General features: G+C 40.1%; 2 protein-coding genes and 1 long non-coding RNA gene across 12 annotated transcripts; 1 reads left to right on the forward strand and 2 right to left on the reverse strand.

The window, feature by feature from the left end:
- Nucleotides 1–312: 312 nt before the first annotated feature.
- On the reverse strand, nt 313–3,082 carry LOC141944189 (uncharacterized). Its single transcript, XR_012629181.1, has 2 exons — nt 2,513–3,082; nt 313–1,728 (listed from the first exon to the last, which is right to left on the reverse strand). It is a non-coding gene; the product is annotated as an uncharacterized LOC141944189 (long non-coding RNA).
- An 828-nt stretch (nt 3,083–3,910) lies between these two features.
- DNAJB9 (DnaJ heat shock protein family (Hsp40) member B9) lies at nt 3,911–13,798 on the reverse strand. Of its 5 annotated transcripts, none has more exons than XM_074870302.1 (4): nt 13,706–13,798; nt 13,321–13,443; nt 9,626–9,853; nt 3,911–7,870 (listed from the first exon to the last, which is right to left on the reverse strand). In XM_074870302.1, the coding sequence occupies exons 3-4, from the start codon at nt 9,840–9,842 to the stop codon at nt 7,440–7,442; spliced, it is 648 nt and encodes a 215-aa protein (XP_074726403.1). In that variant the 5' UTR covers nt 9,843–9,853; nt 13,321–13,443; nt 13,706–13,798; the 3' UTR covers nt 3,911–7,439. The 5 variants fall into 5 exon arrangements, with proteins under 5 accessions (XP_074726403.1, XP_074726400.1, XP_074726401.1 ...); XM_074870299.1 differs by lacking the exon at nt 13,321–13,443 and adding an exon at nt 10,309–10,417 and having other exon boundaries at nt 13,706–13,782; XM_074870300.1 differs by lacking the exon at nt 13,706–13,798 and adding an exon at nt 10,309–10,355 and having other exon boundaries at nt 13,321–13,405.
- A 141-nt stretch (nt 13,799–13,939) lies between these two features.
- On the forward strand, nt 13,940–24,520 carry THAP5 (THAP domain containing 5). Of its 6 annotated transcripts, XR_012629182.1 has the most exons (4): nt 13,940–14,139; nt 18,901–19,090; nt 22,210–23,332; nt 24,317–24,520. XR_012629182.1 is itself a non-coding variant. In XM_074870304.1 (3 exons), the coding sequence occupies exons 2-3, from the start codon at nt 18,947–18,949 to the stop codon at nt 23,176–23,178; spliced, it is 1,113 nt and encodes a 370-aa protein (XP_074726405.1). In that variant the 5' UTR covers nt 13,940–14,139; nt 14,795–18,946; the 3' UTR covers nt 23,179–23,707. The 6 variants fall into 6 exon arrangements, 5 of the variants coding, with proteins under 5 accessions (XP_074726405.1, XP_074726406.1, XP_074726408.1 ...); XM_074870304.1 differs by lacking the exon at nt 24,317–24,520 and having other exon boundaries at nt 14,795–19,090; nt 22,210–23,707; XM_074870305.1 differs by lacking the exon at nt 24,317–24,520 and having other exon boundaries at nt 16,915–19,090; nt 22,210–23,707.
- Nucleotides 24,521–25,050: the final 530 nt, after the last annotated feature.

Below are 25,050 nucleotides of genomic sequence, written 5' to 3' on the forward strand. Positions count from 1 at the left end.
GACAGAATAAAATCAGAAAACCAATACAAAACCCCATGCTGTGTACTTGTCTAACTCAGCAGGATATGGGGAAAGACAGACGGGAGGAAATTAGGTTGCACTGAAATGGTTTGTACCATTTCAAAAAATGTCTTATGTTTTGTATGCACAGTCTACAATGAATTGACAGGGACTTGCAAAGCAAGTAGAAACATAGTAACTATAGCCATTGCCAAATGGGAAAAGTAGGAGGACTGAAGCAGAGTAGAGCCCCAGATAGCAAAAAAATTAAAAAAAAGGGGGGCATGGGGGGTGTAAAGAGAGGAGACAATGTGTGTTTCTTGATTTTAATAACACTTCCATCAACAAGCACAAGCTGTGCATTCAGCTCCCAGCAGAAGCTGTATATATGCTCCATCTGCACAGGTTATTATTTCATTTACTTGTACACAAGTGATAATATCTGCATGCTGATCCCAGCAACACACCAAGCACTCCCTCTGCCCTGCCTCCCGACACATCTCCAGGTTTGAGCTACCAAACAGTAGCAGAATCATCAACCTGAGCATGGGTTAGCTGCCTGACAGGCCAAACACCCATATTATTTTAAAATAACTTTCATGTCACCCAATTACATATTAAAGCAGAAATACTGAATCAAAGTCATTGTTTGGATTCATTAAGGCATTTGGGCGGAGGAGAGAGTATCTTCTTCTTCAGCTGGAGCTCCGCATGCTCAGCATTACAATCATGGCATTTCGATGGGTTCCCCTGCTTCAGCCAGGTGGAGTCTGGCGAACACTGCCCCAGGACAAGCATTTCAGCTCCGCTTTCTAATTTAATTGAGTTCTCTAAAGTGCCTATTGATGCACAGTAGAAAAGAAACGTATGTTACTCCTGCCCTGTGGGCATAATACACAACTTTTCATTAGATCGCTACCCAAAATCCTGCATATTCAAGGCTAACAATCTTGCAAGTACCAGGTGCTAAAGCAAAATGGATTGAAGTCAAGTGGGACCCCTCAGACAAGGCTCACTTCATCTTTCCTATTTCACAATCAGCATCTTCACTTCCAGGTGAGATGAAAAACAGATGATGGCAACACCATCAACAAGTAATGAGCTCTTCTTCTCATGTCTAGATAAAATTCTAGTAACAAGTGGTACCTAGCAAGAAGGTTCAATGTGACACTGGAAACTACAGTTTCAGAAGACAGCAACAGAGGTATGGTCCCAGGGTCAGCTGATGCTGACTACTCAATATTCTGCACTTCTGGCACAGGTTGACCTAATCCACCCTGAATAGCAGATGTTCTGGACTCCGAAACAATATCCGACCCTCCACATCCCAGATCGGGCTGAAGACACCATCCCGCAGCACATATGTAACATCCCTTCAGTCACTCCAGGGGTCACAACTAGATACACTGTCTGCCCCACAGGTCATATTGTTAAAACCATGCTCCAGTTTGCATTGCAGGAGATTCATGTTTTGGAAGACAAGCTACACCACCAGTGTTTATGTCACCTGGCTCTTCCACAACTCCTGGTCTTTCTCTGGAGGCAGGCCAATTCCCCATCACCACCATCACACACTTTCTAGTCAGGCAGCCATACCTGGAGAAAAGAGGGACACATGAAGACTTCATCCAGGTCCTGACCAGCAATCAAAACAGAAACATTTTCATCCTGACTACTTCCTTGAGAAGTTCCAGGGTAGAGGTTGCCATCCTCATGCAGTGAGGGGTGCTGCAAGGCATAAGGAGCTGGGTGAACCATAACACCAGAGTAATCAATGCAAACATTATTTCCTCCAGTTCCTCTACATCCAGCCTGTAACTGTCTCTGCTTGCACTTCTGGCTTCCAGATGTATGCCACCCACAATTCTTCAGCTCAGGACTTGGAACATTTCCCCACAAGCGACATGCTATTAAATGAGCTATTGACAGAGGTCCTCTCTACCTTAACTCAGACAGCACTGGTTTACTGGTTTCCTCATTCCCCTCTCTCCACTCTGGTTTCCTTGTCAAAGTACTCCATGTAGTTTTAGAAAAAAAAAAAAAAGACAAAAGACAAACAAACTAAAAAAACACAAAACACAAGATGATGATCTGTTTCCCTGAACATTCCTCAGCTTAGTCTCCCTTTCATCTGCAAGCTGTAAGAGCCTGGGGCAGTACTTGCAAAGCCCAAATTCAGGCCTGCACAATGGAACACCCCATGCATTTCTGCTGGAGTAGAGAGCTCTGAGGTCAGGCTTGTACTCCTACAGCGGCCAGACACCGGTACCACTGATCGGGATTACTGCCAGCACCCCTTCTGAGATGCCTATGGCTGGAGAATGGGTGTCAGGCTGAGCAAAGGTGGGCCAGACACCTCCTCTTTCTTCTCATGAACCTTTGAGAAGCACATTGGTTTTTGACAGCCTAGAGAAACATACAACTCAGACCTGCAACACAAGTCAAAATAAATAAATAAAAACCCAGCCCTCCCCCCAAAAATATAACCCAGTGAATATATATATCTTTATACCAGGTATATTCCTTGGTGGACTGTCCCAGAACCACTCCTTGGAGAAGATGGTTCACCATCTCCAGCTAGCATCTCAAAGATTTGGTAGAATCCTGCAGCCATCCCTAGTGACCTGAGCTCCTCCACAGCATCTTTTGGTGTGACTGCAACCACAGGAGGAATAACATAAGCTGTAATGTTCATTTCGGTGTTGCCATAGTTCTTAAAATAAATGCTGTTGAATCAAATGCCACTGCTTAATAGGTAATGTGCCTCATATAAAATGCGTTTTCCACTGCACCTAAACTCTGGAATACATCACTTCAAAGCAGTTTTGGTTTTCGTTTTTTTAAACAAACCGGAATCAAGGACAAGTTAGAGCCTTAACCTAGAATTGATTCAGACTTATGCTAGGAGTGACTGACAGTCAATTGATATCACAACCACTAAGTGGCCTCTACAAAGCTGGTTTCTGTCCAGTCCCTAAGGAAACAGGTGGCCGCACTACAGAAGCCAGCAGCACGACTGTATGACTCACTATCTGAGGGCCAATCAGTCAGGCTCAACCACACCAACCACCACAGCCAAGTGATCCTCTAAAGAGCATTTCATTCTGAATGAGCCCCATACAGCACACAGTCAAGGTACTCCACACAAGGCTTTTGTTTCAAGTCCCATACCCACTTCTAATGCAAGTTTTCCATTTACAAATAATTAAAAAACCCCCCACACTCCTCAGCATAAAAATATAACACAGATCTTCCATTGTCTCCAACACATTTAGTCCTCAAAATCTTATTCTGCATTAAGATGGCAGATTTGCTTAGGTTCCAGGCAAGACTGTTCTGAGAAATGGCCTGATGAGACATACCAAATCCCGCAACTTTTCTATCCTCCACCTTCTAAGGAATACACCCAGAAAACAACAACTTTCATGCACAGTCTTGCAGTCAACTTTCGAATCAGCACGACAGCATCCTAACCTTGGCTTCGGAGTCTGCACTTCTCAGCGGCAATGAGGCCAGCTAGCGTTGGTCACACTGCTCTCCCGCATCTCTGCAAGGTGCAGCAGGGCACAGGCAGAGACCCCGAAGCTCAAGGCAGAGGCTTTCAGCTCATATACCCACTGCCTCTCAAAAGAAGTCCTTTGGCACAAGCTTCTGTTTGCCTGGTTTACAGGCATAATGCCTAAACTCCAACCCCTTCCCAACATCTCTAAACATCTCTAAAAAGAAACAAACCAGGTAAAACTAAGTCAATTTCTTTCAACCCCACTGCCTTCTCCCTGCCAACCCCTTCCCATTCAGGGAAAATGTAGTGGTCAAATTGTTCCATAAAACACAAGTGCCACACAACCCACTTGAATCTGGCTTTGATCTACATCTTGAATAAAAAAAATAAAAAGAAATCACACACAAACAATTTTCACATGTTTAATGTAATGGCACCTTAATTAAGTTTACAGTACTTTCATCTCCACTAGATACTGTGTTTCAAAAGTATAATGGGAAAAAACAAACATGAAAAAACACTCTTTTTTGGTAAAGTTTTAGAAACTCAACCATTTGGAGTTACATATGCATAAATGCCTTTCAAAAAATTGTTAGGAATTGTATTTTTCACCCTCACACAACAAAAAAATAGGTTTTGCAGGGTCTTCTCACAAGATATGGAGATCAGAGATGGCACTTAAACTTCTGAAGTCAGGGGTGTCGTAAGGTTATATCAGGACTTCTGCTAGTGAGCCTGCCATGAAGCAAACGCTATAAATAGGAAAAGAATGTGCAACAGCTCTGAAGGAGTGAGCAGCACAACATGTTTTGCAAGCTTGTGTTCCAACAGCCATGGAACTGAAGACTGCTGGCTGAGGAAAGCCTGCTTGAATTTCTTCAGCTAAAGTCTATTCGAAGCATACCCATCGTATCATAGAATCATTCAGGTTGGAAAAGACCCTTGGGATCATTGAGTCCAACCATCAGCCCTACTCTACAAAGTTTTCCGTTACACCATATCCCCCAACATCTCATCTAAACGACCCTTAAACACATGCAGGGATGGTGACTCCACCACCTCCCTGGGCAGCCTATTCCACTGTCTGACCACTCTTAATTGTAGAAAGTCATATGGGTAGCAATACACTGAAGGACTAGTGACAAGCTCTCCTCTGGCTTTTACCTTGGATCAACAACTAAAACAAGCAGAAAGATCACTTGGAGAAGCCACAGGAATAATAATAGGAAGTATTTGTTGCTTTTCCTATGACAAATAATTAAGAGAACTAATATGGAAGCAGAAATAGACTAGGTAGAAGTCTTTTTAAGGTACTATCAGCTAGAAAACTAGCAACGCTATCATTTTATTATCAGTTTCATACTTTGACTTTAAAGAGTTAAGGAAAACAAGTACACTTTGTATGAATAATCCTTAAAGAGGGGAAGCTAACCTAGAAGCAGCCAATGACCCTTCATTTTCACCTAAGAGATTAGCCTGAAAGATGATGAACTCACACAGTCACTTAGAACAGACTTAAATTTTGGGGGTTGGCTATATTTCCTACAATTTACCGTGCTCATTTTTGCTTTTATTCCTCTAATTTAGGATTAGGAAATGGACTCAAATTCGTAACTGGAGAAAACTACCTTTGGAGAAGTCAATGGCTTGGTTCTAGTAGGAACTTTAAATATTCCTTCTCCTGTGCTGAAGAACTGCTCATTCTGCTGGTTCTAAACTGGTTTTGGTTGTTTTTTTTTTTTTTAAATAAGAAAATATTCACTAGACTATGAAAGGCATTAACATTTTACCCTTGCATCCTGCTTCTAGAGCTGCCTCCCACCTCTAAGTTCCAGCAATCATCCCTAAAGGACATTCACTAATACTCTCTTACATTTAATACTAAAGGCCACATCCTTCCCAAGTCTTATCATTGTGAACAATTCTCCTCAAATGCATTCAGAAATGCCCTCTAAAAAAACTTGCTACTTGTGAGAGAAAGTAATTCAGAACTTTAAGTTAATAATTTGTTCACTTGGATGCCCATATGATACGAATCTGGCAGATAAATTTGATTCATGCACAGGACTGATGGAGTATGTTAAAGAAAAAAAATGCAGAAATCTAAATGAATTGCAACTTTTGGTTGAATCATATATTAATTATACAGAAGAAACTAAAAATCTCTACTTACACAGAAAAAGGGTGGAAATAACTGACAAACACACTCACTCCAGCACTTTTCCTACTATAAGAATATTGCACATTCCGATAATGTTGCACAAATTACTGGCTTTTTATAAAGACCATATATGAGGTATTAGTCTATTAATAAATAAAGAACATGGAAAAGGAAAAGCACTTAATATAACACAACAATCCATTCCAAGTATTTAGTGAATGAAAACTGAACAAGCAATAATACGTACCCTTGAGGGGAAGGTTAAAGTTACTTAGCAAACAGGCAGCTTTCAATACCCATCCGAGAAGTCAAGGGTTAACCCTCTTTTGATAAAGATTTTTAAGAATGCAAAGCCTATTTAGAACAGTGCTTCTTAAAAGGCTCATTTTGCTCATGCAATCAATCTGAAAGGTAAATTCTTATCTCAATTCTAAAGGGAGAGCAATACGTGGGTGACTAATCTTATTAAGGGGAACCAATTTCATATACTAAACCTGTATTACTAGTTAAGAAATAAAACAGAACTTTTGGATTGACATCAGTTAAAATATTCAGGGGTTTTGTTGTGGGGTGGTTTTTTTTCCTTTTAAACAGTTTAGACTGGTTATGTATTTCCATGGTGCTGACATTGATACGCATTAGCACTGTCTGTATTAGCAGACTCCAGCACCGCAAGGCACTAGATGAATACTACAATTGTAATTTTCAGTTTTACTCTGTATTTATGCTAAGAATTTACCTTTCAAATCACAACTCTGAAAAATTCTTGTGGACGGGTAACAAATCTGTCAATCTAAACACAATCTATCTATTTTTTATTCAGACCCTTCCAGAAACACTAGGAATCTATAGGCAAGCTTATCTTATTAAGTTCACAAGAATACAGAGGAGTATTTAGGTTCAATAAACTGAGCTATGGTAACTACACTGCACACATGGTAACATAATAAGCATAAAACAAGAGTGTTTTCAGTATGCTCATCCAAACATTGTTAACAAGATATTTGTATTTTGGAAGAAAAAAAAAAGACCTGGTGTGCACACAAACTTACATACATGAATATCCCTTAAATAAGTCAAGGGTTATTCAAATCCTAAAATCTTTTCAGGCCAATGAAAGGCTGTTTAGAAATAAAAGTAATTCCTATATCACTCTGTTAGGTGAAGCACAACCTTAACATATTCCCTCTTGTTATTTTCCAACTTTAAAAAGCGTTTTATTACTAATACATTTGCAATGCTGGACAGAGTAACAAAGACCCAGGTAAGTCATATTTCTGCTGCTATTTTGGGTAAATTATCTAAATTGCACAATAAGTCCATACCAGGTAAAAACTGCAAGTGAAAACCTGGAAAGATGTGATAAAAAAAAGCAGCACTTCAAAATTAAAGTATTTCCTCTGCTGCAATCCATACACCAGTAACTCAACCAGTCCTGAATTGGCATATATGAAAAAATTAATTACATTTATGAAATTAAAAAAAATATATATTGTGTTGAAGTTCAAATTTATGGAAAGTGTTTACTAAACTGAAATACATGTAATTTCTTATGTCACACAAGATTATTTCTCTCCCATTCTAAGCAGTGACTGAGACATCTACTTCCCAAATGCATGTTGCTTCTATTCTGAAGATTAGTTTCATCTACAATTTCTTTATGGCAGTTAAGTGTTTTTTAGAGCAAACAGTTCAAAGAATTTTTTCCATGTTAGAACAAAACCAAGAAAGATTATGAAGGTGTTGAAAGAAGAAGAAAAGAGATGAAAAAAAACATTATTGTCCAGAACAGTCTGTATAGGTGGTAACCATGTTTCCTCGTCTCTGAGTGACAGTCCTACAGTGCTTGCTGGATCCATGAAACCTGGCATCAGTTCGCACTGCATGTCGGTGTGCATTTTCGAAGTCACTAAACGAAAACATTTTTTCCATATTTTCAAACACATCATCAAACAGTCCACCTCCAAAGGAGAACTCTTGGAAAGAACGTCTTTGCCGATTGTGAGCTTCCCGATGACTTCGGAAGTGATTTTCAAAGTGTTTTTTGGACCGTGAGTTTTGACTAAAGAGGTCAAAGTCTTTGAACAGATCATCAAAGTTGAAATTAAATGACTGATGGAACGGGCTTCCATTATTTCCTTGTCCTCCATGACGGCCAAACTGATCATATTCTCTTCGTTTATTCTCATCTGATAATGTTTCATATGCTATTTCCATTTAAAAAAAAAGTTTAAAAAGTTTATTTATAGTCCCATTTAAAAAAGGAAAGAAAACCATATACAAAGAACAGCTTTCTCCCACTCCCTCAACAGGACAAATTTCAAGCAAGACTTTCATTCAACAGGCAAGCCCAATCAAGCTCAACATTTGTTTAACTTTCTCCAATTCAAAATAAACAGTTATTTATTTATAATAATATAGCCATACTATGAGGATAGATTATATCCTCAAAATTTTAAATTCACATAATACAACAGTTTAACTAGCAATAAAGATTAGTGCTTACATTTGAAAGACAAGAGCAATGACATGTGGTGATCAGAAAGACTGAAGGGGGATGATCTTTACCTAACAAAATGAACTGCCTGTTGCATTCCTAACCCAGAAACACAGTGTGATGTCTGCAAAACTATTTACCAGTCAGCCAGCAAGTTCTAGCCACACCACAGTTACAACTAAGCAACAAGATAAATATCAAGAAGATAAAGGGAATGTAATTCCCTGTGTCCAAATTCTTGATTTTTCAAAAGTTAAACAGTAAACTCAGATTTTGTGATTGGATATACCTGAAATGGAATTAGGTTTCCATCCAATCTTTGGTCCACAACTACAGCTACTGGTGTTCCAAGGCAGAAACTCTGACAGATAATATACCCATGCTGATAACGTTAAATATTTTAAACGCTTCCACTTTCTTATCTGTCAAAGGCTTGCAACTATTCTATATACTTCAACATTTACTTAAGAGTTCCCAACTCCTCCTTCAATAGGTGCTAACAACTGCAGTAAGTATCTAACAGGACTGTCCCTCCTTTTCACTGCATTAATGACTACCTTTCTTTCAAAAGAACTTTTCTGCAGACAAGAAGGTAAAACCCAGAAATCTCTTATTAGCTAAGTCAGGAGAACTACACAAATAGATGGATGTTATAACAGAGTCTACAGGGAGCAGAAGTGGGAACACCTCCTTTTTCAGCAAGCCTTTTTCTATTGTTGATTATTTGCTTCCAGCATTATATCTTATCACTAAACATTTATGAATGGTGTATTCATTCCTAGGACCATAGGATAATTCAGGTTGGAAGTGACCTCAGGAGGTCTCTACTATAACCTCCTGTTCAAAGTAGGGTCAGTTATGAGATCAGACTAGGTTACTCAGGGCTTTAATCCACTCATTCCCAAAAAATCTCCAAGGTTGGAGACTGCACAACTTTTCTAAGCAACCTGTTCCAACACTAGCCTATCCTCAAGATGAAAAAGTTTTTCCTTATAACCACTCCAAACCTCTTGCACCTGTTGTCTCCTGTACTCCCCACCATGAACCACTGAAGCACTTTGCTGTGGTTTTTTGAAAATCTCCCCATCGTTACTGGAAGGTTGCTGTTAGGTCCCCCTGAAGTAATCCTGAGCTGGATCTTACTAGACAGATCAAAAGATAAGAATTAACCTCCTAGGGCTAAAGTTGTCCTACTGCCAAGTATTTTTTGTGACAAGAGGCATAAGCCAAAAAGCTTAATAAGCAGGAATGCATAAACTGTGTAAAAGGCCTGCCTATATGCAAGGACACAGAAACAAGTCAGATATTGATATTGGACACTGGACACCACCGAAATAGAATTAAGAAAAAAAGATCTTTTTATCTCTTATTCATTAAAAAAAACAGAGTATACCTAAGTCATCACATTTGCTCACAGATAAAAGCCACGTATCAAATTATTAAGACTAAGGTTAGCATATATTACCTTCAGCAATTTCTCTAAATTTTGCTTCTGCACCAGGACTCTTATTTTTGTCTGGGTGGTATTTCATAGCCAGCTTGTGAAATGCCTTCTTGATCTGGCGGTCAGATGCATTTTTTGGAACTCCTAAGATATCATAATAGCTCTCTGTAGCCAGTATTAATTCAGTTATCATTAAAATGCAGAGAGCAAATGTGAAGACAGATTGTGTAGTTGCCATTTCTCTGCTTCCTAGAAAGAAAAAGAAATATACTTGAAGAACAAGTTATTTCAGGTTCCACAACAACTTAAAGGTACAACTACAATCTGGAAGAGGAAAACCTGTATGTTTCAGGAGTCACGCAGTGACAGACATGTAAGCTCGTTTGTTCACATGTGTCAAACACCATTCCCCTAGTTTCATAATCACAGAGTATGTAAATGAAAATACCACAAATTCACATTTCACATGCATCACAAGCATGCTTCAGTGTTCATCTTTGTTTTACACCTATCTTTGTGCATTCTCCCACAGAGCTGTTGAAGTAAATATACAATACATTTCACTGTATCAAACAGTTCATGCTGGCACACCTGAACTAGCTTTGAACTAATCCTCAAGTTCCAGGACCACAAACACAGCACCTCTAAATTAAGTACAGGTTGCAAAAACCCACTCAAAACAGGAAGACCAATTCACTGATTACCTTGTGCAACAGTAAGAGCCTGAAAACACCACTGGCCCAGGGATCGACTGTGAGGTGCAGGAAGACAAGGCTGTTAGAGACTCATGCTCAGCTTCAGACGGTCATTTAACTGACCTAAGGTGAACATGATAAAGAGTAAAACACCCATTTAAAGTACAGAGTTCAGTCAAGTAGGGCACATTTTCCTTTACTTTAAATGGGCTGGGCTTAGCTTACTTTCATATTAGCTGTACTCTAAATAAAAACACCTACCATATATCTTTGATATTCAAGAATTAATCTAATAAATACCACTGCATAAAAAGGTTTATATATGAAACTCTCAATGTCTGAACTGAATTCAAAAAAGGAAGTCTTATATACTAGACAAGCAGCTTCAACAATAATTAAAAGTTGTAACTTTTTTTCAGTAACGTATTTGTCAAAAAGTTACATTTTGAAACAAACGTGCTAGAACTCAGGGAAAAAGCTGTGTCATAATTCAGTCATAAGAAAAATCAGGTCCACAAAGCAACATAATCTCTCATGACTTTTATGAAGGACAGAGGGAGCTCTTCCTACCAGAAGGAGAGATCAAGTGATTTTCCAAGGCCTGTGCACATTATATTTAAAACAGAGTATAGAAATGTGAATGTTCCAAGACAGAATTGCTGTCTGTCACCTAACCAGCAGGACGTATGAGAAGGCCCTGAACATGCCAGAAGTAAAAGGTTCCCCTCACCACATTACACTGATTTGAGTGTACCATAAGTACAACTGAAAGAGATGAATAGTATTACTTTCTTGACGGTTGAATAAACTAACCCTGAAGTCCAAGTACCATGAAAGTTAGAATACTTTCAGACAGTATATGGCTCAAACACTTGGCACACAGAGTTGAAAACCTTTGATTATCAGGTACATAAGATAACTAAGCCTTTAATAGGAAGCTCATATCCTGTAAAGAAAATTAACACCAAGCACCAAAAAAATGGAAGAAAATACCATTTCTAATAGGTAAGTCAGGGGGCTAAAATAAATGTTGCGAGGCAAGAGCAAAAAGCTCATAAGATTAACGTACCCATGCCCTCTTAAGAATTTCTTTGGCTAGCAGCCTGCGTGATATCAAGTGTTAAGGAGCAGCAGTTGAAACAAATTGTATTTTGATCGGTGTACTTAAATACCAAACAGACAGTTCTTTTCAGTATTCTTTATGCATGATACCAGACATATTTTTAGTACAAGCCTTTCCAAAGCTTTTCCACATATTTGCTCTTACCAGTTCACTAACCTGAAACTTTGCAGCTTGGGCACTAAGAACTACATACACTTCCACACTTTTCAGGCTCTCTTCCTGTTTGTGCTTTACAGATGCAGATTTGCAACTTCATCTCATATGTGAGATTGTTTTTATTTTACTTCATTTGCCCACACCTTCATTGTGCTTATATAATCACCTGCTGCATCCTCTTAAGGCTAACCTCCCTGCTTCTACTATTATATACTGAAAAGAGCTAATAAGAGCAGTTTATGTCCTTCATTAAGAGTCAAACCCTCTTTTATAACTCTCAAGCTCATCTGAGCCTGAGAACCTCAAGCCACTCCTCCTTTAAAGCTTTCTGCTCTACCTAACCTCAACTTCTATTATTCTTAATAGTGACTTACATCCAAGTTTTCTTTTTTCTGCAGTTTTACATTAGGATTTCTGTAATGCAGTTCTATGCTATACTGCCCCTAGTTTTATCTTAATTTCTAAACCATATTAAAAAAAAAAAATCAGTACTGAAGTTTCATTGTTTTTTAAATAATGTTTAAAATTAATGTAAAGGGCAGATTTAATGCTGCCCTTGAATAACTCAGTAAAACTTAAATATAAGAATAAAATGAAACGTAAATGAAAATCAAATACAAATGAAACTCCAATATAAGCAGCATTTTAAACTTATGAGGTTATCAGAAAGATATAGCAAGTTTTATATTTGGAGACTATCATCAATTTTTCAATCTACTTTTTTAAAAAAACACCTATTTTATATGCTGTCAGCATCTTAGTGTTGCTACTGTTAACTAAGATGTTAAATGTCTGACCTCTGCCCAGCCGTCCCTGTTTTTACAATCGCTTTTAAAATAAAGTATCTTTTAAACTCTTATTCTGCTTATGTCTCTTCTCCCTCGGTTTCCCAATTGAAAAGGGACAGCTAAGTTCCACTTTCCAGGCTGTGCACAGCAGTTACTTAAAACACATCCCAGAATTCATTAAGCCCTTTATACTTCTTGACATTAAGCTCATGTCACAAAACAGTCCTTCCTAACAACTATGAAGAACTACATTTTATTTGGGTATATGTAGCAATAAAGGTAGATATTTTACTAACACAGATTAACTAATTCTGTTGGATAAGTAGTTACAGTCTCAACTACTATTAAGCTTGGTATTACGAAGTATACTGTCTAACGTTTATAAAAAGTGTTATAGATGTGATAACGATCAGTTTTTTATCAATTCATCAACATTTATCAATAGCTGTACAATGAAGTGATGTTTAAGGATGATATACCTGGAATAAAATCTGTCACATATAAAAAATAAGGGGCTACTTCCATTTTGCAATGCAAATGCCCTGTTCATCCCTCTTTGAAAGTAATTAGCAAAGATCTTAGGTAAATGCTCACATTCACGAAGTCTCACATACTCAAAAAACCTACAGCATCACTACTGCTCTGATTACATGAATTGCGATGCACTATCCAGTGTTGTATAATTATTTTTGCAGTTTACTAGCAATAATAAAGTTACCAAAGTTTTCCATCGGTTCTCACATCACGACTAACCCGATGAGTAAGCAAGTCTCCTAGTCCACTGCCAGCTACAGGAAAGTCTGTCAGACTCCGGGGCTTGTACATCTCTTGGCCTCTCCTATACTGACCGTAAAGCAAATCTAGGAGAAGGCTCCTGAATACTGCTCTAGGGAAGAGGGAAAGGAGACGGAGCTTCCCCTGGCATCATCCTCCCTTGCCAGACCCCTAACGAACCTTGCCAGAGCCGTACCACAACGCGAGGCCGAGCCAGACCTCGGCAGATGATACCAGCGACACTAAGTGACGCTGTCCCACCTCCACGTCGGCCAGGCTTGGGAAAGACCACAGCAGATGGGCCTAGCGAAAAACAAGAGCCCAGAGAGACCCAAAAGGCAAATAAATCCACCAGGCCGAGTCCCAGTTCCCCCCTACCCCCCCTTCCCACACAGTCCCCAGCCCCACTCCCCCAGCCAGCCCCGCGCCCCTCCCCGGGCCCTCCGCGACCACCTGCCCGCCAGCTACCTCAGTACCCCTCGGCACCCCAACGTCTTCCACAGCGGCCCAGGCCCTTCGCTACCACCCCGCTCCCCGCCGCGCCGCGCCCCTCACCTCACCTCACCTCCCCTCCCCTCAGCCCTCGTTCGCCGCCGCCAGGTCAGAGGCCGCTGCCCCTCAGCGCCGCGCGCGCCACTCCCGCCCCTCCGGTGCTCGCGCAGACCTGCCCACCCCCGCGCCCCGACAGCGATTCCTACACGAAGCGCTGCGCCATTGGTCGCCTGGCCCCACGTGACGCGGCCTTCGCCGCTGGGCGGAGCTTCCGCCCCTGACGCGACGCGGTGGGAGGAGCTGGAGGCGGAGGAGGCGGGGCCGGTGTCCCGGTGTTCCGGTGACTGCCGCCCCCCGCGCCCCTCGCGCCCCCCGCGCCCCGGCGCGGATGGTTCCGGGTCGCGTTGGGCTGCTCCGCTCCGCCATGCCGCGGTACTGTGCCGCGTCCTGCTGCAAGAACCGAGGCGGGCAGAGCGCCAGGGACCAGCGCAAGCTGAGCTTCTACCCGTGAGCGGCCGGGGAGGGGGGTAGGGTCTGGGTGAGGGCTGGCCCTGGGGATGGGCAACGCCAGAGGGGCCAACCCCGAGTGAGGCGGGGCCCGCAGCGGCCCTTCGGGAGCCGGAGGGGGCTGAATGGCTGAGAAACTAACTTCAGGGGCCTTTGAACCCTGCCTGGCCCCGAGAGGCTGGAGGGAAATAACGCTCTCATCCCTGGGGGAGAGGGGAAGGGAAAGGTGTAGGGAAAAAGGGTCGACAGGCTGAGTGTGTAATCACGCCGGCACTTGCTTAGAGGGGGAGAGGCACAGCAGCCTGGAAGGGCTCTTGAGTAGGTGCAGGGGGGATTCATGAAGTAAAAACCAAAGAGATCCGACTAAAAAATCAAAATAAATTTGCACTTACAATCATGAGCCTGTTTAGCTGTGAGACGTAAGTAGCACCGATTACCCCGTTTTTTTCAAGCTTGGCTGCCTTTGTGGAAAGGGTGTTTCAGCAGGGCAGACATTCGTGGAGACATTGGCTTAACGGTGAAGGAGCTGAGTGTCCTGTATCTGACCACTTGCAAGCTAAGCCAAGGGCCTAACAGGGTGGGAAAGCAAACACATACTGATTCTTTAAATTAAACATTCCCAGTAGAATTATTATCTTGTCTACGCTGCAAACAGGCATTGCTGGTTTGTTTGGAGGCAGCTGAGCTAGCTGGAAGCCAACTATCTTGGTTGCCGAAACGCAGTTTATGGCGGCTGCATAGTACTATCTGCCCACCTGATTGATTAGTCACCATCCCAGGCCCGCAGTCACCTCTGTACTGTTGTGGTTATGTGGCCGTTGATTCCCCCAATGGTGAGTTAAAAACAGTGTTTCTCAATCCTGACAGGAGCACAGTGCAGGTAACTAAATATTAACGTATTTCTTTTGACTAGAAGTATGATAAGCATTTGTCAACAGAAGGAATTTTGTAGCATTTCAGAAAAATTTGAAGAATAAATTTCACAACTAGCCTCCAATCTGTTTTGGTGAAATGTATACCTCAAACTAAGTTTTGTTTCAATTGCTGAGTAGTCCTTGTTATTCCAAGACCAGGAAGGCTGTGTAGGAAGACCCACAGGAAGACTGCTTTGCGAGGGATTTTAGTTTCAGTTGACGGAAAGCTCTTTTTTCCGCATGTCTCTAATATGTGATCATCATAAAACAATCATGAAAATGAGGGGAAATAAATTATTTCTATTGCTTTAGAGAATACGAATGCAATATGGAGGATAAAACAAGTTTGAGTGCTGATACATATTCAAATGTATGGCATCAGTATAAAGATGATTGCAAAAACACAGCTCTTTTATCTAGCCATTGAATTGTGTGTGCTGCATTATGAGTATCATGGTCCTGTAGAAGGGGTGCTGAGATTTGATTTATAGAGATCTCTTGGCTTACATTAGCAACTACTACTGATGCTAATTGCAAGTTTTATTCCCTTGCCTCCTACCACCCCAAAGAAGTCCTCTGCTGCTCTGTGGTTTTGGGTCTGAGCCCCTTCTGAACTTTTTAACTGTGGCCTAATCTCAGCTGGCCTAACTGCCCTTCTTTGTTTTATTTCTTCACCTCTCTGACTTGTGCACTGGTGGCAGCTGCTGAATAAATTCTGTCCACTTCCTCTTTCCATTTGCCTTTTTTTGTGCCTTGTTTGCACCAGAGAACAGATTATGTTGATGAGTAAGGGTGCTGGTTTTGGCTGGGGTAGAGTTAATTTTCTTTGTAGTGTCTAGTATGGGGCTGTGTTTTGGATTTGTGCTGAAAACAGTGTTGATAACACAGGGATGTTTTAGTTATTGCTGAGCAGTGCTTGGACAGAGCCAAGGCCTTTTCTGCCTCTCACCCCACCTCACCAGCGAGTAGGCTGGGGGTGCACAAGGAGTTGGGAGAGGACACAGCCAGGACAGCTGACCCCAACTGACCAAAATCCCATACTGTATGGCATCATGCTCAGCGTATAAAGCTGGGGGAAGAAGGAAAGGGGCAACCTTTGGAGTGATGCTGCTATTGGGTGTACACAGTCTAAGTAGGCAGGATTTGAAAAGCCTGAACCTTTAACCTGTCCTTCAGAGGTTATTGTATTCTTGCCAGGACTATTCCTTGCATTCCTGCAGATACTCAGAGCCAGATGCATCAAAAGCTTGCTCTGTTTCCATGGTGACTTAAAAACTTAAATGGCAACAAATTCAAAAGATTGGGGAAGGGGTGAAGAGATGTCTTGGTTTGAGCCCAGGGGGAAACTGAGCACCACATAGTCTCTGGCTCACTTGTTCCCCCTCAGGGATGGGAAGGACAAACAAAACAAAAGGCTTAGGAATTGAAATAAAGACAGAGAGAGATGATTCACCCATTATGGTCACAGGCAAGAGACAGACTCGTTAAGGGAAGAAGGAGAATGTCCATTTAATCTAAACACCACCACCACCAACACTTAGTTTAACAATCAAATGGATTAGGACAGTGAGAAGTATAACCACATGATAAAAACACCTTCCCGCCGCCCACCCCCACCCCCACCCCACCCCCGCCACTTCTTCCCAGGATCAGCTTTGCTTCTAGATTTCTCTGCTACCTCCACCACAGCAGTGCAGGGGACAGGGAATGGGGGTTGTGGTCGGTTCATCACCCATTGTCTCTGCTGCTCCTTCCTCCTCAGGGGGAGGACTCCCCACACTCTTCCCCTGCTCCAGCGTGGGGTCCCTCTCACGGGAGACAGTCCTCCATGAAATTTCACCAACACGAGTCCTTTCCACAGGCTGCAGTTCTTCCCAAACTGCTCCAACGTGGTCCCTCCTGCATGTTGCAGTCCTCCCAGCGATTCTCCAGCACAGGCTTCCCACAGAGTCCCAACCTTCTTCAGGTGCATCCACCTGCTCTGGCATAGGGTCCTCCATGGGCTGCAGGTCGGCATCTACTCCACTGGTGACCTCCATGGGCTGCAGGGGCACAGCCTGCCCTCTCACCACAGGCTGCAGGGGAGTCTCTGCTCTGGTGTACCTTCCCCCCCTCCTCCTCCTTTCTTCCACTGACCCCGGTGCTTGCATAGGTGTCTCCCTCACAACTCCTACTCTCAGGTTCCCCTTCTAAATATGTTACCACAGAGGTGGGTGTCTTTCTCTCAAAATCAGTTGAGTTTGCAATTTTGGAACACTGTGGGCCTGTGTAAGAGTCCTTGCCTTGCCTGTGGCTTTTGGAGGAAACCTGCAGCTTCAAGGATTTGAGGGTGGGATCTAGGGTTTGCCAAGAAGTAGCCTGACTGACTGGTGCCTTTCATAGCGTTTGGATGATGCTCAGTTCTCCAGGCTCTCTCCCCAGCTTCTGTTGTGTGGGAATACCTCACTGCAGAACCAATTTTTTTTGTGCACTGGAGTCCCATAAAGGGGTAATAAGCATAACAGAAAGAACTGATTGTTAATTAAAAGGGAAAAAGAGCTAAGGGAAGAGAAATGGAGTTAGAAATGCTCCATTTCTATTTAGCAAGTAAAATAAAATGGCTCTTGTAAAGAGGCTGTAGGCACTTGTTCACATCTGGATGTTTCTGTTGTCCATCATACTGCCAACAGCTATACGTTTTACATCCTACAGTTACAATCAGGTCAGGTTTAATGACCACATGAATCTGCCTCTTACAGTTTCATATACACAAAACCAGATTTATTTTTTTTTAAATGATTATTGCCCATGATTCTAAAGAATATTGTTTTCTTCACAGTAGTCATTTAGCAGTGCTCAGAATTCAAGTTATGGTTTATGTATCGTATGTGGTTATATGCTAGAGTTAAAATGAACTTGATATGCACCAGAGAAATCTGTAAGCGCTTTTCAAATACTCTGTTTTCTGTCTGGTGAGAGATGAGAGCCAAGAGTGGTCAGAATATTCATGTTGCCAGTACCATAACTGCTTAGCTCTACATGCATCATAGTGAGCCTTTAACTTCACTTTAATTTGCGTATTGCAATTCATTAAGTAAATTACATATCTTTGCCCACTTTCTTTTAATTTAGTTCTCTTTCCCATGCAATTTGTCTATTTGCATATATTTTCAAAATCAATTTAATTTTTTGCTATGAACATGTATACTCTTCATTCTCCTTTTCAAGTAGGTAAGATGGTTGAAAAGTTAGTTATGGATTACATAATATTGTGGGGGCTCTCAATGCTGTAAGAAAGCTTAATTGCTGAAATACAAAATATAGAAATGCTTTACATTTGTGTGTATTTACTTTTTGAACAAAATTTAAATCCTGCACTGGAAACATTCACTTTTCCAAATTATCTGATAATCCAAAATATGACACATATTGTGAGGTACTCGGCAAAACAAGAATAGTAACAAAAAGTTTTGTTACTAGTTGTATCTAGTAAGACATAAAAGCCCCACAAATACTATTTCTAAAATGAGGGCCAGACCTAACTTTTTAAAATGAAGTTAGAGTATTTCATCTTACTTCAGCAGAACTACTTTCTGAGCACGTGTTGCAGGATCACACCTTTCAAAACGTCTTAGCCATGGGTTCTGAAACCCTTGGCTACCAGAAATCAATAGAAATTCTGCTGCTGAACTCTGGAGCAAATATCCCACTAGAAATAATTTGGATTTAAATTTTTTAAAGTGTATTATTTTAATCTTTTTGTAAGGAAAGACTACCTTGTAAGGAACAGTAAGACATTCTTTATTTAAAAAGAAGAAAGAAAAACAAAATTTCTGTGTTTTTGTTTTTTTCAACTGCTTTAAAAAAGATTTCCACTTCATGATAAGGATAGACTTGAGAAATGGTTGCGGAATATGAAGCGAGATGCGTGGACTCCAAGTAAGCACCAGCTTCTATGCAGTGATCATTTTACCCCTGATTCCCTTGATGTGCGATGGGGCATACGATACTTGAAACATACTGCTGTACCAACAATTTTCTCTTCCCCAGATGATGAGGTAATGTATTCCTGTCTTTTTTTATTGTAGTACGAAGCTAACCAACTACTGATGTAATACGTGTGTTCTGATTATCTGTAATATATTTATATTTTATTTTTAAAATAGAATTCCTGTCAAAACATTTTGTCAACAGGACTGACGCAAAACGAGTATGTGATTCCATAGTATAAGGGAAGAACAACTTCCCATACTTTGACTGGAGGTTCAATATCTTTTTTGACTGGAAATTACAAAAGAAAAAGAAATTTCCTATGAGAAAGCTATGATTCTAAATTTTTTTTCTGTGCAACTACTCTTAATTAATATTTTAATGTTCTTTTAAGGCCTTTTATTAACTGAACATAAATACTGGCTTTGGAATGTATTAGTTTCAAGCTACACGTTTCTCTTTCCTGTTCCTAACCTTTCTAACAGCTAAGAGCTCAGGAGTGTAGGCTGCTAAAGATATCCCACAAAGACTAGTCCATCTTGTCTTTCAAGACTTGTACTATTGGTTACATAAAAATACTGTGCTATGCAGGCACCTAATCTTGATCAAAGCTATGCTAATTCTCTTCTGGCACATAACTTATCTTTCTCCGGATCATCATGTTGGAGGTGGGAGAAATGGAAGGATGGGGATTAAGGGTAAATAACTGAAATGTGTGGCTATTTAATTTTACAAAACAATTTACTTGTAGTCATGAAGTTCTCTGTCGTCTTGGATAGCTGCAAGTGTTGTCCAGACTGCTTTTGATTCTGTAGAGTCAAAAGCACTCTTGATAAGTCTCTCAAATATAAAAATAGAAAATCTTGCCATTTATGGCAGTAATTAGCCTTTAGACATTTATTAGCAATAAATGTCTTTCCTTCCAACTCCCTAGTCACCCCACTTCAATATATCCCTCACTTCCCTGTGCTGTTACTGTAATAGGGAGCTGTAGCTTTGGAACTGGACTTTGCTGCCCTGTGCTTCTATGCAATTACAGATAAACCATGTGATTTCACCCCAATTAAAAGTCGGCTTTTCCTCACCTTTTCATTCTCTTGTTTTGCATGTCACCATAGACCAGTCATAGTACACCTGCAAAGGTGGACAGTAGAGTTATGAAGGTAACAAACTTTTTATGCAGTGGTGTTGCCAAGAACATACCAATGGCTTCTTTAAATTATTTTTACATCAGCAATATATATCTGGGAAATCCCAGATCGATTTAATCATTTTGGAAAAACAGTATTCTGTGCATCCTTTCAATGTATCCATCACTTCCCTGCTATCAAAAGAAAAGAGATGCTAGTTCTTCATATCTGTGATAGTGTGAACTTGCTTTCCTGGGGTCTCACCTCTCTCTCTGGCATTATTTTTTTAAATCTCACACTTCTGATCGCACTTTTCTAAACATCAAGATCTATCCTGTCAGTGACCACCTCAGCAAATCAACAGTATCCATTGACTTGGCCACTGGTTCTGTAGTTGCCCCAAACCTGAATTTTCTACATAGACTGGACATTCACAAAGACATGAGAAAGAGCTCTCCTTATTCTGGGGGAGAATCCCTTGTTAGCATGTTCCTGAGTTAATATAGAGGAACAAGAAGCCAAGGTCCCAAGCTGCCTTTCAACACCTGTCTATAAACCCTTGGTTTGGAAAACTGAGAGTGAAGAGTTGCAATATTTGCATGTTGTTCACTACCACCTTGCTTCATGTACTGTGGAGCAAGGGAAGGATATCTTTCCAGAAATGCTTAGTGATTCTTTAGGAAACAGTTCATAGTATTTCTTCTTCTAAATAAAGAATGTTTGTGTCTCAAGAGCAGTGTTGGTTGCCTGCATTTTAATATCAGTAACCATTCTACATTAGTTTGTAGGGATTTTTATTTTTCAAGACTGTCATAAGAGTGTGAAGGCAGGGACCGATGGACAAGGAAGCTTTTCAATAAAAGTAAAGGTCTTTCTTCAAGCAACTCTATCCTGGGAGATGTTTTGGTGCCTTTCCTTCAGCCTTAATGGTAGTTCTGATACGCAGGGATTTGGGGAACATATCCCTAATTTATTTCATAAGAGATTTGTCTAGTTAAAAGATTTAGTCTGAGAAGGCCTTTTTCAGCTGCTGGTAGAACAGAGAAAGGAAAATACTTCATTGTCTCAAAATCCATAAGACTGATGTGATGTTAGGTATCACCTTTGAAAAGATAAAGGTAACCAAATGAATTCTATTTTTGTATACATTTTTCACTCCTTTTAAGACTGATGTTTCCTATAAAATCAAATTACATAGTTTAGTGTATTTGGGATACTTCAGACTCCATACATACTTTTATGAACATACACTTTGAAATTACCTTTTCCATCATAATCTGTTTTTTTCAGCCTGGCCTCTTTCCTACCTTCTCTGTCTTTTTTGCCTGGTCTATATTTAGTTAGCAAAATTAAATTTGTTTCTTGTTCTGTTTGTTTGTTCTGGGTGGTTTTGGGTTTGTTTTTCAGTCCACAGGCCGAACCTGAGTACAAGTTCTGCAGCTTGGTCTCTTCATAATCAAGCCTACTAGAAAAAAATAAGACACTCACTATTAGTGTATTTTTGTTTCACTGGCTGACAGACTAAAAAGCTTGTTTTGATACTAATCTTTAATCATGTGTGATGTAGTATGTGGAGGAGGGGAAAAGAAGGTGGCTAAAAAAGGATAGATTTCAAATGCAGCTTTGTTGCATCTTTAATGCAAAAATCTTGCACTGTGTATATTTAATATACATATATTTAATACAATGTTTCAGATGGTAATAGGAGATGCTAGCCAGTCTTTGTCAGACAGATTTGTGTAGCCACTTCTCTTCAAGTGCTTTTAAAATTATAATGACTCGTGTAAATCAGTAAAGTTACTTAGAGTTTGAAAAAGAAAAAACAAGAAGTATTATTGCCTTTAGAGCTTTAAAATAGTATTTTAACATTTAGGACCTGAAGCAAAGTTATGGAACACACTTACATGAGTTTTCAGGTCTCTGCTGTAGTTTTTAAATAGCGCTCATCTGAATTACTCCTTATGCAGTGCTATGTTATAGAATGAGATTTGCCCAAGTGATTTCCCAGTTACAAGGTGGTTGTTTTTGTGTTTTGTTTTGGTTTTTTCTTCCTCCAGGAAAGAGATTCTTCTCAGAACAGCTCACAAGAGAGAAAGAGAGAAGACCCGGAAGAAACAAATACAAATGTAGTGTCAGAGAAAGCATCTGTATCACTTGAACCTTGTACACCAAAGAAAAACCTTGTAATTGCAAAAAATGTAGATGAAAAAGCAGAAGTAGTTTGCTCAACTGCATTGAGTAAGCCTTTACAAATTCAAAAAATGCAACTTCAAAATGGAGAAGACTTTCAGGCAGACAATGTCATTCTTGATAATTCTTCTAAGCAGCATACACATCAACCTGACCCTGTTTTAATGGCAGCAGCGGTCCAGAGCATGGAAGCTACCAGTGTTCATACATCTGTGGAGGATCCAGTAGGTTGTACAGCTACAGTCTTGCAGTTTACAGACCCTGACTACTTGAATTCATCTCTGAAACTGACAAACACTTTAGGTTCAATTACTGACTATGCAATTGAAAATCCTGACTCTCATGTTGTAGGCTGCTCTGTTGAGGTACAGCCAACAAGTGAAAATGCAGTTTTGCTGAGTACAGTCACACAAACTATTGAACAGTTCAGTGGAAGTGAAGAATCTGTCATTGCTATTATTGTGCCAGCCGAGAGTCCAGAAGAGCCTGAAATAGTAAACAGTTCTTTCCTGCCTATTAAGCAAGAGTTTCTTGACACAGAGGAGACAGAAACAGATAAGTCTGTGTATATGAATGCATATGGTGGAAGTGAAGTATTACAAACTGAGCATTCATACTGCAAACAAGACATAGACAGAGATCACCTTTGGCAAAAAATTTCAAAGCTCCACTCTAAGATAACTCTACTTGAAATGCAGGAGATAAAAACTTTGGGGAGACTCAGGTCCTTGGAAGCTCTTATTGGACAACTGAAGCAAGAAAACTTGCTTTCTGAAGAAAAGTTGAAGATTGTAGAAAACTGCTTTACAACACTTGAAGTGACTATGATACAGTAAAGGCTTTTGATGATTGTTCTAATATCTTTTTAGCCTCTTCGACTGTCCTTTTGGACAAATTAACTTTTGTTTCAATCATGGTATTTTAAACATCTAATGCAAATTGTGTGAATAGCAAATATTCTTTAAAATGTTACATCAACCACTACCAAAGGTAAGATGTAGAATATTGCCTATAAAACATGACTTACAAGTAAGCTTTAAAAGAAAATAAAACCTGTTAAAGTTTTGTTTAAAAATTGAATCAATAAAGATAAATTAAATCTTTCTAACTCCAGGCTCCTCTGAAACATGCAACTCCTGCATTTGGGGCAGCAGTAGAATGGACAAATAAATGTGTAGGATGGACAATTGTAAAACTGTTTTTAAAAAAAAAACTGTCCCAATTCTCTTTCAAATGAGTAAGGAGGTATGTAATACACATTGTCCAGTGAGGCTACTATGACTCTTCGATCTTCTGTTCATCTAACATTTGTTCTGATAGTTTTTTGTACACTTTAACCTTATTAAAATTGTTTCTGCAATAAAAGCTGTTTCCTTTCATTTAGTTCTAGAAACAAAACTTCTTTAAGAATATTGTTACAGTGAAGAGGTTCATCTCTTTTTTTTTTGGATTATTCATCTGAAATGGAAAGAACCATCTTAAATAGTGATATTTTTGTTGGTTAGTAAAAGGGAAAGCTCTAACTATTCAGTGAGTGCTATCTGCTCAGCATTGATCCTCTTATACTCTGCAGCTGGGTAATGCATATACCCTTAATAATGCACTGAAGAAAACTCTGCTTTCACTAGCAATTTGCTCTGCAAAGCATTCTCTGGCTCATTACTTTTCTATATCTTACTGTTCAAGAAATGGAATTACAGTACCAGAAATCCACTCCCCTGTATTGATTTTATTAAGTGTTTCTAGTGCACAGTAGAAAGATACCCACCCAGGGTATTATACCTGTTAAGCAAAGGTGTCTAACAAAAGGTGTTAAATAATATGACAGTTTATTAACCTGGTGTTTTCAAGTAGAGCTTTACAGCTTTAGGTTTAAACTTACTGGTTTTCCTTGATTTTAAATTTGATGTGATTGCTTTTGGTGTGTCAGATCATAGTCTGTCTATCCCATCTTGGTGTGTCCATCCCATCCAGGTTCATGGTTTCTGCAGCAGACAGCATCACTGACTTCAAAAAAAAAATCAGAGGTTGCCTGAAAACAAGATGATTTTGTATGTAGCCTTTCTCAGGACCAGTCTTGTAGCAATGACGAGGGTGAAACTCCATGAAACAATTTGAAGATCAGAATCAATGCTGTGTTTTGTAGGTGACTGTTGCAAATTGATTCCAATAAAATATTTTGGGCAGACACCTTTTGTATTCATTTTAAAATATTTGGCATTATGGCTGGCTATTGTAGCTTGCGGGAAAATACAGCTAGGTCCTTTGCTTCGAGGATATGGAGACACTGAATTACTCGAGCTAATCATTATGAGAAAGGAAAAACACAGTGTTGGAAGTTGCCACACACCACTGAATTAGATGCTACATGTATGCGTTGTATTCAGTGTTTCCTAACCATAAAGCTGTACAGCCTTTGCACACAATTTCATTTCACTAAACTTACGAACTCTTGAAGATGCTACATTATTCCCCGAGATCCAATGGAAACTGCCTTCATGCAGTTGCAGCCCAGCATCAAAGTAATACATGGAATCATCATTCCTTCTGTAACATATCAGGCATATCTTCATCCAAATTAAATGTCTATCTTTTCAATAATTTTGCAACATTTTTTTTTAACTTTTGCCTGCCTATTTCCAATGATATCATTAATTACTTCAACACTTTACAGATTTCACGGATGTGGGTTGTTTTCTTAATTCACT

The sequence above is a fragment of the Strix uralensis genome, chromosome 5 (assembly GCF_047716275.1).
Source record: "Strix uralensis isolate ZFMK-TIS-50842 chromosome 5, bStrUra1, whole genome shotgun sequence".
Classification (NCBI taxonomy): domain Eukaryota; kingdom Metazoa; phylum Chordata; class Aves; order Strigiformes; family Strigidae; genus Strix; species Strix uralensis.

Excerpts from the sequence above, each read along its gene's own strand:
- DNAJB9 (XM_074870302.1), bottom strand. The coding sequence starts at position 9,842 with ATGGCAACTACACAATCTGTCTTCACATTTGCTCTCTGCATTTTAATG. Across the intron at positions 7,871-9,625 it reads ATTTAGAGAAATTGCTGAAG|CATATGAAACATTATCAGAT; the intron begins GTAATATATGCT and ends AAATGGAAATAG.
- THAP5 (XM_074870303.1), top strand. The coding sequence starts at position 14,021 with ATGGTTCCGGGTCGCGTTGGGCTGCTCCGCTCCGCCATGCCGCGGTAC. Across the intron at positions 14,140-18,900 it reads CGCAAGCTGAGCTTCTACCC|ATTTCCACTTCATGATAAGG; the intron begins GTGAGCGGCCGG and ends GCTTTAAAAAAG. Across the intron at positions 19,091-22,209 it reads TCTCTTCCCCAGATGATGAG|GAAAGAGATTCTTCTCAGAA; the intron begins GTAATGTATTCC and ends TTCTTCCTCCAG.